General features: G+C 41.3%; 1 protein-coding gene across 1 annotated transcript; it reads left to right on the top strand.

Annotated features, from left to right (window-relative positions):
- Positions 1-67: 67 nt before the first annotated feature.
- Positions 68-8,929, top strand: LOC140928743 (RNA exonuclease 4-like). Its single transcript, XM_073378526.1, has 8 exons — positions 68-282; positions 1,947-2,068; positions 3,354-3,485; positions 4,108-4,301; positions 5,244-5,332; positions 5,817-5,891; positions 7,472-7,546; positions 8,571-8,929. Exons 1-8 carry the CDS (start codon positions 91-93, stop codon positions 8,706-8,708), a joined length of 1,017 nt encoding a protein of 338 aa, XP_073234627.1. The 5' UTR covers positions 68-90; the 3' UTR covers positions 8,709-8,929.
- The last annotated feature ends 2,695 nt before the right edge of the window (positions 8,930-11,624 follow it).

Here is an 11,624-nt window from a genome sequence, read left to right as displayed (position 1 = left end):
CGGTATATCCGGTGTTCTTATAAAACCGCGAAACCAACAACTTTGTTTACCGCTGTCCATTAAAGTTGCGTATACACATTGATTTCTAAAATGGCGGACGAAAGCAAAAGGAATGATCCGAAACTAAAACGAAGGCGCAGCGAAGAAAGAGAGAAGAAGAAAGACCATAAAAGAATCCATCCGAATAAAAGAAAAAAGGAAGAGAAAAATGACAAAATTATTCAGCCGCGAATCCCGAAAACTGCTGCCGACATTTCATCTAACTGGAAACTTCTACAAGTGGTAAGCAATCATTAAGCATCAGGTTACTTTAATCGGTGCCTTAATATTTCGGCTCCATAAGGGCCAAACCTAAGAATACCCGGCCACTTCATATGCATTTTTGAACGTTGCTCCTGCATTCCTGAAGTCGTAAAAATTTATATTTATTGACTAAAGGACCGTAAAGGACAACGGAACTAAAATGCACGTTTTAGGGAAAGTTCATTTAATATGACAAGGGGGGGGATGAAGATATTGATGGGGGGCTCCGAAAATTTTTAGACACCCGAAGGGGGGGCTCTGAAAAAATTGTTGCGCTAGGAGGGGGGGCTCCGAAAATTTGTATACTTCAAAACCAACACATGACATCATCATACAGATCGGATGGTTTTCAACTCAACAATTTAATGACCTGTGCAACTCAGCTATATCACGTGGTTTACAGATATAACAAATGTAGTCTCAGTAATTATTACACTCTTGTTCATCCTAAAAATGCTTTAGAAAATTGTATCACAACTGTATCTCAAGTTTGTCATAGTATAAACCATTGAAGACAATAACGGTAAATATATTTAATACAGTCTAACGATCTTTTTTCAGGGGAGCAAAGGAATTGAAGGAGGAGGGGGGGGGGGGCTCTGAAATGTTTTTGACTACCAAGGAGGGGGCTCCTAAAAAATTGAACCGCTAGCGAGGGGGGCTGCTAAAATTTTAAGCTTCGAGTTTCAATATCTTCATCCCCCCCCCTTGTCATATTAAATGAACTTTCCCTTACTTGAACACTGCATGCGGGACCACGGGAGCAGTTAGCAGTTGATAAAATATCGCTTCAAGTTGGCCGGGTATTCTGATGTTTTTCTTCCTATCATTTGAAACTCAAATTAGTTTAGAAACACTTTTTGATCGGACCCCATACATTTACTATGCATGCAGCAATTTCATACTTTTTCTCAAAAATTAGTTTGATATGAATAGAGTCGAAACGTGTATGCATAATAAATGTATAGGGTTATACGGAAATCTTACAAACAAAAGAGCCAAAAAAGAGAAAAAAATTCCTCAGCTGGGAGTCGCACCTCGGACAACACACTTGCAAAATCATTTTTTTTTCTTCTTTACCATGCAGGGCTGTGCTTTAGCAGAGCCTGGTGGCCACTGGTGCCTAACTTTTGCCCTCGGGCGACTAGAAAATCTCAGATTTTTCATACAAATCATATGCTGTGCACCCTAGATTTCACAGTTTCATACCACTGGGCTTCCTTCAATTTTCCTTAGAGCACAGCCTTGCCATGTCACCAAATGTTAAATGGACAAAACTAACCAGTTCATAACCATTTTTTAGTATGCGTGTCTGTTAAAGTTTCAGTTTTAGAGCAGAGAATTTTTAAATTTAAAAATTCTATGGGTGGAATCCCTTACCTATCAAACTTCCACCCCCGACCTGCTTCTTGTTGGAGTGGTGTTCACTTACACTAAGACTACAAGCCGAATTACTCGCTTGTACCCTTTTTTACTACACATTTACTTACAAGATGCCTTTGTCCTTTGTGGGAGGCTACAAACATAGCATAAGCCTCATAGGGAAGGCTTATTAATTTTGTACACTAGTTTTGTTGATGTGGGAGAAGATGGAATTAAGATGTACCGTTATTTAGATGACTGGTGTGAAACTATTTTTTCAGATGCTTAAAGAAGAAAGAAATGTTAAAAAAGAGAAGAGTGATGCAAAAAGCGGATGCAGGGTAAAACAGACTTTCAAGAAAAAGATAAAATTAAATCATCAAGAGGCTTCAGAGAAAACAAGGTTAATAAAAACTATGTTGACCAAAGCCTGGGATTCTTGTTCAGTCAACTTTTCTTAAGTTCACACCCCTGCAAAGTGAAAACAGTTATTCACTGCGCTTTTCAAAAACATGTGAATTCTGAAGTTTAAAAGCCAACTGCCGCTTGCGTTATTCACTGCCTTCAATCATCTTAGGGGATCGTTTAGGGAACACTAATTTACTTCAACGGGTTCAAAAGGTCATGGTTTGTGACTGGTGATTGGTTGATTTCGATCCGTTTTTTGTGTTTCAAGGTTTGTTGCTTGTGATAGTAATCATGATTGATGGCATTTAAAACACAATTGTGAAGGTGGCTTTTGAACCTCAGAGTTTGCATGTTTTTGAAAAGTGCAGTAAAAGTGTATTATTTTTTATTACCTAGTCATATATATGAATGTAGCTAAAGCTAGAGTGCTAGATTTTTTTACATTGAGGTATTGGTTGTTTACAGTCTCTGAGACATCCAAAATGAGGTGCTTATTACGTCTCGGTTGAAAAAAATGAGAACTTGTTCTGTCACACTATGTTGAGAATTTATTTCTGATAACAAAAGCTATTCCTTTCTGTTATAATGCCAAAATGATAACGCATTAAAAAAATGTAGATTCACAAGTAGGTAATCCCCTAGTATAAAAAATGGGAGTTCTCCTGAGAAAGTTTCAAAAATACCTGTGAAAGGTACCAGAATCCTGCATTGCATGAATGGCTAGACTATTACAAATAGCAAATAAAAAGTGGTGGGAAGAACTTTTTAGTGTGATGCCTAAGAGATCCTTTAAAGGTACCTGCTCCGGTTGTGATGTTGATTATTTAAAATTTTAGCACCCTTCTTGATACAAGTACATGTATTTAATTTTTACCAACAGCTTTTATTGGGGTTACCCCTAGTGGGACAATAGGGAGCTTTAGCAATGACAACAGTGATGGCAGCAAAAGCATCACTATTTAAATGAAATTTCACTTTTTTTTCAAGCTTTGTTGCATTCATTCCAGCTCACCTAAAATGCCAAAATTAAATTAATTTCCCTGGAGTTGAATTTGTGGGGAGCACACCGAAGTTTAGAAAGAGAATTGTTTTCCTTGCCACCACTGCCGTCAATGCTAAGCTCTCAAATGTCCATAACCTGTATGTGGAATGATTTCCAAATGAAAAAAAAACACACACACACAACAAAATGTCGGTTATGACTTCCCAGTTAATGAAATCTTTATGCATTTTTTGAACTGAAGAGTGCTGTAAAGTGTAAAATGTTTTATCATTGTCAGTTCTAGCGAAGTTTGGTTTGATGATGTGGATCCTGAGGATCTTGAACAAGTGACAGGGAAAAGAATGCGACTGACCAGCAAAGATGTAGATCCCAGTTGTAATGAAACACTTGTTACTGGTAATTTTGAAGGGTTGGTATTTTGATACTTATCCTCACTACTCTTTGACTTGACCCAGAAGTCATAAAGAGTGGTCTTTTTTCCTAAGACATCACATATTTATACATCAGCTGCCTTTAATCACCCGTGTCAGACCCATATTCCTTGTACCAATCTATGGGATGCCATCAGTTTCAATCCCAAGGGGGGGCGGGTACTCTAGATTTCAAGTGACAGGGATGATTGAAAGATTTTTTGGGGGCTGAAATTTTCGATTTCGCGATTATTTTGGGTAGGAAAATTTTGGCAAGTATTTTTTTGGGGTAGCTTGATTTAAGTAGGGATTTTTTCATGTTACATCAGTGAATGCTTTCTGGAAATTTTTATTGCTCAGAAATTCAGCATGGGATTTCAGGGGTTAAATTTTGTTCCAGGGACTTTTTAGGGTTTTGATTTGTCCCCCCATTCGACCATCCCTGTCACTTGAAATCCAAATTTCCCCCCCCGCCCCCACCTGCCTGGGGTTTCAATGGCCATTGTAGGCCACAATGAAAACTACTGATTTACCACTTATTGTGTTACCCCTAAAAAGTTCTTTTTTTAGACGTCATTGAGTTGTCATATTTACAATCAAATATTTCTTTGCTTGTGTTAGGATAACAAAAAAGATTGCCTTGGATTGTGAGATGGTAGGAGTTGGGCTTGATGGAAAGCAGCACATGCTGGCAAGAGTATCTATTGTCAACTCACATGGTCATGTTGTTTATGACTCATTTGTGGCACCACAGGAAAAAGTCATGGATTACAGAACTCCCATTAGTGGTGTAAAACCATCAGATTTAAAAAATGGCAAGTTGCAGGACTTCATTGCTTTTTAATTTCCTTAGCCAGTTGCCATTAAAAAAGAGTAATTCAGTTATTATCAGCAATTTTATCGATCAGTTGATCAGTTATGTGCCAGACAGTAACTAGAGTTGTCAGTCCATCTGTCAGTTAACTAGTCAGTTTACATGTAGTTAATCAGTCAACAACATTAGTCTGTTTGTCAGTCAGTCAGTCAGTCAGTCAGTCAGTAATTCTTTCAGTTATTTCTGAATTGTCATTTAGTCAGCCAGTTAAGAATCCATCAATATTGTGATCAGTGATTGTTGTGAGTCCCTCATTCAATAAGTTGCCTTTTATTTCTGCTCCAATCTGTCAGTTACAAGAGTCACTTGTTTTAACTTTCTCAAAAAGTAAATCGCATAGTCAGACTTGATTTAATAATAATAGTTGAGCCTCCCTTAAGCAACCATCCAAAATGTGATGATTTAGTGGCTCGCATACAAGAATCAAACTTCAGAGTGTTTTTTCCAAGAGCAGGTCTAGATATATTGACTATTTTTTTGCAGAGACTTTATTGCACTTTCAAAGTTGAGTATACATGTAGTTCCATGTTGTCATGGAAAGTTATTTGTATACTGTGAGTGGCGTAGTATACACAGCAGAACTAAGAGACCGCATCACACCTGAGTCATTGAATTTAGCAGGCCTAAACACATTTTTGATTCAGCTCATGTGAAGTACAGCATCTGAGCCTTATTCATTCATTATCATTAAGTCTAAATTCTGTCACTGTTTAGTTGGTAAGTTACCAGCCATTCAAACATTCACCTGTGAGTTTAGATACCTTTTTCGGCTTTTTTGTTTTGTGTGTCAAGTAAAGTGCTCAAAAGGCTCAAAGGCGTGTGCTCTAGTAGCTTATCTGGACATGGTTTTCTCAAAAATACTTCTTCATAATTTTCTTTCCAGCCCCAGATTTCAAGACAGTTCAACTGGAAGTTTCAAAACTTCTCAGAGGAAGAATCCTTGTTGGGCACGCTCTGAAAAATGATTTAGCGGTGTGTTTATATGATTCCATTGTGTTGTAAAGACTCTGTAAATTTGTAACATAGCTTCCCTCCAACGTATTTAGTTATTATGTTTTTATATTTTTGCTGTTTTACATCAATTCTGTGCTGAAGTCATTACTTTTAGTGCCTTTGACCAAACACAAAATGCTCCTGTAGATTTATGAAGAAGATATTGAACAAATTTTATCAGGGAGCATCGACCATCATAATTTTTGATGATTTTTACAGGCACGGCGTTTTATATTTAAAAAATAAGGCCCGATTTTGTCAACTTTCAATCCTTTTCCATCCTTGCCATCCACTGCAACAAACAACAGGAAACAGTTTCATGCCTAAATACAGTCTTTAGTAAATAACAAATGCGAAGATACGTCATTTTACCTTTTTATATCTTTAAAGGGTATCAAATAACGTGATGCAGCCCTTATAAGGCAAAGGTGTAGTGGAGTAATGATAATATTTTATTCTGCAGGTATTGTTCCTTGATCATCCACGAAAAAATATCCGAGATACTGCTAAGTACAAGCCTTTTCAAGAAAGAGTCAAGGTGGGTATTAATTCAGTTTGTTTGTAAAGGTGAAGTTGTACTTGTGAGTCCCTGATTTCATGGTAATCGGCCAGTATTAGAACCATAAGTAACACTTCAGAGCAGTAGCCGGAGATGGGAGTGGATGCGGCTTGTCTTATCTAGAGATCACAACTTTTGCGTGACAAGAAAATCAAGCTAAGTTGGTCTCCACAAGGGAAAAGGAGCTGAGAGAGACCGAAGGATATGTGTCGTAGGATGGCAGAAAAAAAGAGGATTGAATTTGAGAGGAGGAGTTGGGCTGATTTTCTGTGAGCCATGCAAGAGAAAGCATGGATGGAAAGCATTTCTTTGTGCCCTATACACCGCTGGGCGCGGAGAGACCAAGGAAAGCCAATACCAGTCACTCAAAGAAGCTATGTTTGTTCGCAAAGCAAAAGGCCCAAAAGCCTTTTACTGACCAAATCACGGCCACATACATATGTAATACGCAGAGAGCTATCATTCATGAGCTTTGTAAATCATACAGTCTAACAAAACCGAGATGCCAAAGTTTTTGAAATTTATGGGAATGAAATCCGGTTTAATGTCATTCATTTCTGCCCGCAATGCATTTCCCCTTTGGCGTTCCTCTCCCCTACCCCCTCTGGCTACTACGTGTAAAGAGTAACCCGACTGAGCGAATTCTAGATGCTCCCGTCCACCACACTGCAATCTAGAGTTTAATTTTTACATAAAAATGTCAGAAGTGAGGTAACCTGCAATTACATTGTAAAATCAAGAGAGAGTTATCTCCCTGTACTTCCGCCTGGTCGGTGATCGCCGGCGAGCGGGACAGGCCGCCTGTTCAAACCACGGCCGGACCATCAACAAGGAAGTACTGAGGAAATAGTGCTACCTTTGTAATAACTCCTGCAAAACGGTAAGACTTTCTTGTCTTCTTGGACAAGGACCCAAAAAAACTATAGGCCCCGTCTCACAACCCTTGCCTATCTAAAAAGTATGTGGGGCGTTAAAGAACCCAAACATTGTTTGTAAATTAGGCTCTGTTACTGATTTCCGGCCGCTTTTCGTGAAATGAGCTTGCTTTCCTCCCCTCAAAAAGACGGCTCGACGTGTGGGTTTACTCTTATCGATTTCCACCAATCAGATTGTTGCCTGCCCAAATCGAGCAGGAGAGGAACAAGACCGGACACGAGAGAGCGGCGAAAATCGAGCCCGTTCGTAGAGAGAAGTGAGATCTATTCCATTGTGTGGTGGGGACATTCATAACTGAATACTTCATAAAGGCAAAATTACCCAAACCATTGTTGTAAATCGTGTTATCCCTGAAAGCCCTGGGGGAGTGAATAATAACTAAAGATATTTAAATTTTACGATTGTAAGTCATCGATTGGTTGTTATTTGTATTCACGGTGATCTCGTGAGCATCAGATTAGCCTGTCAACAGGCTCTCTATTGGGGATGAGGGCTACAAGAAGGTGCGTAAGCGGTGCAGACGTTCCCTTCTTTCCGCACCTCGCTCCCTGGGGTAGCCTGTTCAGAAGCTGGCATCAAACACATACTGATAAATCACCCATTCATTTTTTTATAACATATAGAGTAAGAAGCCTGCGTTACGAACTTTGGCAAAGCAACTACTGAACGTAACCATTCAAGAGGGAGAGCATTCTTCAGTAAGTGCGCCTCTTAACGTAAATCAACAATGGGAGTCAGAAGTATTGAGAAACCGGGCTAAACGTGATATTAGTAAAATCGGCTACTTTCCCAACCCTCTGCCCCTACCCCCCTTTACAAAATAAAGAAAAGCAATGTTACATTGCGTGCAAGACGGTGCAGACGGATAAGTTATTCTGGGGGACATTTCCGTGGGAGGTGGGGGATCAAAATTAGGAGTGGAGTCGTGAGTAATAATAACTTGGGAGGGTTTCCTTAACTGTTGCATGTTCTTTGCCTCGCCTTTGATGGGTTATTCGTTGAAGACGATTCTTATAATCCGACAGAGCAGATATTCGCCTATCCATCATATATAACCTGTCCGAGACAAAAAATCCTTCGTTCAGCTAGACTGCGAGCAATCTCGTATTTTTCTTTGCAAAGTTACTCCACGAGTAACTAATGCACGCGAGCCACAATAAACGAGGACGTAAGTCCTAATCCCTTATTGTGACGTCGTTATTTGCAGTCGCGCTGCTGGCCGCTGGCTGGGATAAGAACTGGACAGATTTTAAGTGAAAAGGCGGACTGCAAGTAGTCTATCGTGCGTTCAGCACGTCTTCAAGACTTCTTCTGACAGCAACTCAAATATGAATACGAAAATTTGACCCGTAATTCATCTAAAAACCCATTCATCTATATGTCTAGACTGAGGATGGATAAAATCGTCATAACCTAATAATCTGTTCGCAGTAGTAATTTGTTAGATAGGGAGCCTAAACAACCACGTTTTTGATCAACGAACGTCAACCGGAAGTGAACATTTCGCATTCTTGGGCAGTAGTTTTGTCCAAATTTTCAAGCAAATCGTTTCTATAAGAGTAAAGACACGTAGCATTACAATTTTGGTAGCGTTAGGGCATATTAAAATGATAGAGGCCTTACTTCTAGTCAGCGATGTTCGTCGCTCAAAATGCCATTAACAATTGTGCTAGTGTCTGCACAGGCGACCCGTGTTTGACTACAGAGTGTTTTTATTGACAGGTGCAAGATGCACAAGTGGCAATGAAGCTTTACACGCTGCACAGAAATGAGTGGGAAAGGCAGCTAAAAGAACTCAAATTCAAACACTTAAAGAACGAAAAATCACAGAAAAAACTGGTTTCAAGGCAGATTAGATAGCAGTGTCTACGAAAAAATGTTAACCTGGACTATAACAGATGACCTTGCATGGGTTATTATCGAAAGATATTGGTGGTTCACAAGTATTAGAATAACTATATTTATGAATTAGACCTCTGTCCTAGGTGTATCAATTAAGTACACTGTAAGAAAAGTTTGTTTTTCCTCCAAGTTATCATTGCGTGCTGTGGAGATACTCACGCTCGTATTGATTTTTGATAAAAAAGATTCTTTTGTTTCACTCGTTACAAGTTTGAATTAAAAAACAATGTGTATAAACAGTGAAAGTTGATATACCAAACTAAACACTGTCCACTGTGAACCCCAACTTTACATCATCACCAAGGTTTGATACATGCGTTAGTGGTGCGGTGTTTGAATTGGCTTAGTGAGCGAAGACTGGGGAAAGTGTAAATTGCCAAAAAGCGGGGGTTTGAGAAGGGGAAGGCGTCTCCACTCTTGTCCCCGTGGGATCCCCGTGGGACATAGAGATTAGACCATGCGTCAAGTGGTCGCTTACAAGAGGTTAAAAGCAATGGAAAATTATTAAACCGCCAGCCCCGAAACGTGGTCGCGGTAGCTTACAGGAGGTGGTCGTTTACGAGAGGCTCCTACCATAAGGCTTTGACCGGGAAAAATTTAGGTGTTTTGGATAGTTGGTCGCTTATAGGAGGTTGTCGCTTACGAGAGGTGGTCGTACATGGAGGTTAAACTTTGCTCTATTTTCGCTCAGGCTAAATAGTGTACCAGCCAACTGAAACTGAACTGTAGAAAATTTTGCAATCAACTGTCTTTCCTTTATTTCGAGTAACTTAAAACGCAGTTGAGATAACATGAAGAAGCGTCTTGGATACTAATGCGTACCCAGCTTTCATGAGCTCCATAGGTCGTTTTCAAGAAAATTTGTCTATTGGCCAGGTGGGAGGTGGGGAGGGGTTACAACACTGGATATGGAGGGACATTTAAGCCGGTAACGGTTTATTGGCTCGTGGATTTCCCTCGTTAGGATATGGCCCTGACTGATTGTAGTGACATCATGGGGTCTAAGTCTGACATAATGTGACAAAGCCATTGATTTTGTGGTGTCCTTCTTCAGTGATTATGTAAGTGTCGCATCCAGAAATCCACGTCGTCTGGGAAATATTCTGCTTTAGTCTGAATGCTATTGACTTGGATAAGATTTTTCATAATCATTAAAAAGATAACAGGTGCAATCTTTTGTGCTCGGCTTGGGTCATAGCACGAACTCTTTACCCACCTCTCCGCTTCCCAGTCCTTCCACAATTCCATAATTTCCCTCCTCGAGTTTCACTGTCTTCCTGCCAACGCCACCAGGCCAAATAAAAATGTCTATTGTTTTTCCTCCACCGCCACCACATTTCTATTGTTTCCTTCCTCCACCATCATCACATTTCTACTTTTTCCCTCCGCCGCCAAAAGATTTCTAATGTTTTCCTTCTAACGCCGCAACAGTTCTATTGTTTTTCTCCACCACCACTACCACCACTATTCTACTGTTTTCCTGCCTCCAGCACCACAATTCTACTGTTGTTTCCGCCGCCCACACCACCGCCACATCTATTGTTTCCCTGCTCCCTCCACCATCCCCTTTCCAGCACAATTCTATTATTTTTCCTCCTCCACTACCACCGCCACCACATCACCATTTTTTCCTCCTTTTTTACCACCACCACCATCTGGGTAGAATCAATTTTTGAAAGACCTAGGGCATGAGCAATTTAACCCAGAAAATCGCAGCGCTCCGCTTTCAAACTTCATTGCAGAAAGGCCGAAATATTAGCGCTTTTTTTCGTACATTCAGATCGAAAATCCATCGGGACTAGCCCTCAAAGATAATTGAAATCACACAGTTTTCGAGCGTTTAAAATGCGTAGCCAGCTTCACAAGTGCCGGCCAGAAAGCGTCCTGCTGATTACTTAGCTACTTTTGATTGCATGACGTTAAATAAACAAAAGGTTAAACAATTGACCCACAGGAAATAGAAAACGAAAACAAAAACTAGACAGGAGCCGGACTCCCCCAGGGCCCTCCACAAGAGAACCCTTCCTGGGAAAACGACTCCAAGACAAAACTTACTTACAACCTCATCAGAGGCGTCGCCGGGCGGATCCTCCGGCATCTCATCCTCGGAGTCCTCTTGCCGCCGGCGTAAGTGGCTCGAAGGATGTCAAGCGGCAGCCACACTCGCCAGCGGAGCGGAGACCGCCGCCTTGAAGGGGGCGGAACCGTGAAAGAAAAAAGGGGTCATAACAGGAGCCGCACTCTGGGGCGAGGTGGCAGACGGTCTATGGGAGGGTGCTACACCCTGACTGATACATTTCATGGAACGGATATCCTCCCATGAAAGCTTGTAACATGACTACTCTCCTCTTTAGAGGAGAGAGCCATGGGGACAGGCTCATACCCGACAGATGGGCGGGACTTAGACGGCGGCCCAGAAGAAGCACTTTTCTTTCCCTTTGCTCTCTTTCTGGATCTTGTCTCACACGGCGCGATCGGAGATCCAATGGCCGTCGCAGCTGTTCCAGCAAGGACCCCCTCATCCCCGGATAGCAACGTCTCACCATCGGAAGTGAAATCCTCGGGAGGCGGCTCGATCCCAGATGTATTGCCGGGGGGACTAGCATTGGCACCCTCAGTACATGACCTTGAGAAAGACCCTTCGCTGGCACCTAAACTGATCCGCGGCTCCAGGCTTGGCGACAGTCATGGTCAGCATAGCGACATCTCCCGCACACGCGCCAAGTGAGTGGGTATTGCCGACGGCGATGACCAGGGCCGTTGAATTGCAGATCGGGCAAACACGCGGCTGGCGACGGTACCACATACGGACCTCGAAGCCGGTGATGCGACCAGATGAGGGGATGTCTTTCTCCTGTTTCGCGAGAGACATCT

Source organism: Porites lutea, chromosome 2 (genome assembly GCF_958299795.1).
Source record: "Porites lutea chromosome 2, jaPorLute2.1, whole genome shotgun sequence".
Classification (NCBI taxonomy): Eukaryota; Metazoa; Cnidaria; class Anthozoa; order Scleractinia; family Poritidae; genus Porites; species Porites lutea.
Note: the sequence above shows the minus strand (reverse complement) of the source record. Positions and strands in the feature narration are given on the sequence as shown.

Bases quoted from the DNA above. Each gene is read 5' to 3' on its own strand.
- LOC140928743 (XM_073378526.1), top strand. From the start codon at position 91: ATGGCGGACGAAAGCAAAAGGAATGATCCGAAACTAAAACGAAGGCGC. The intron at 5,892-7,471 runs GTGGGTATTAAT...TATAACATATAG, and splicing joins CTTTTCAAGAAAGAGTCAAG to AGTAAGAAGCCTGCGTTACG. The intron at 7,547-8,570 runs GTAAGTGCGCCT...TTTTATTGACAG, and splicing joins AAGAGGGAGAGCATTCTTCA to GTGCAAGATGCACAAGTGGC.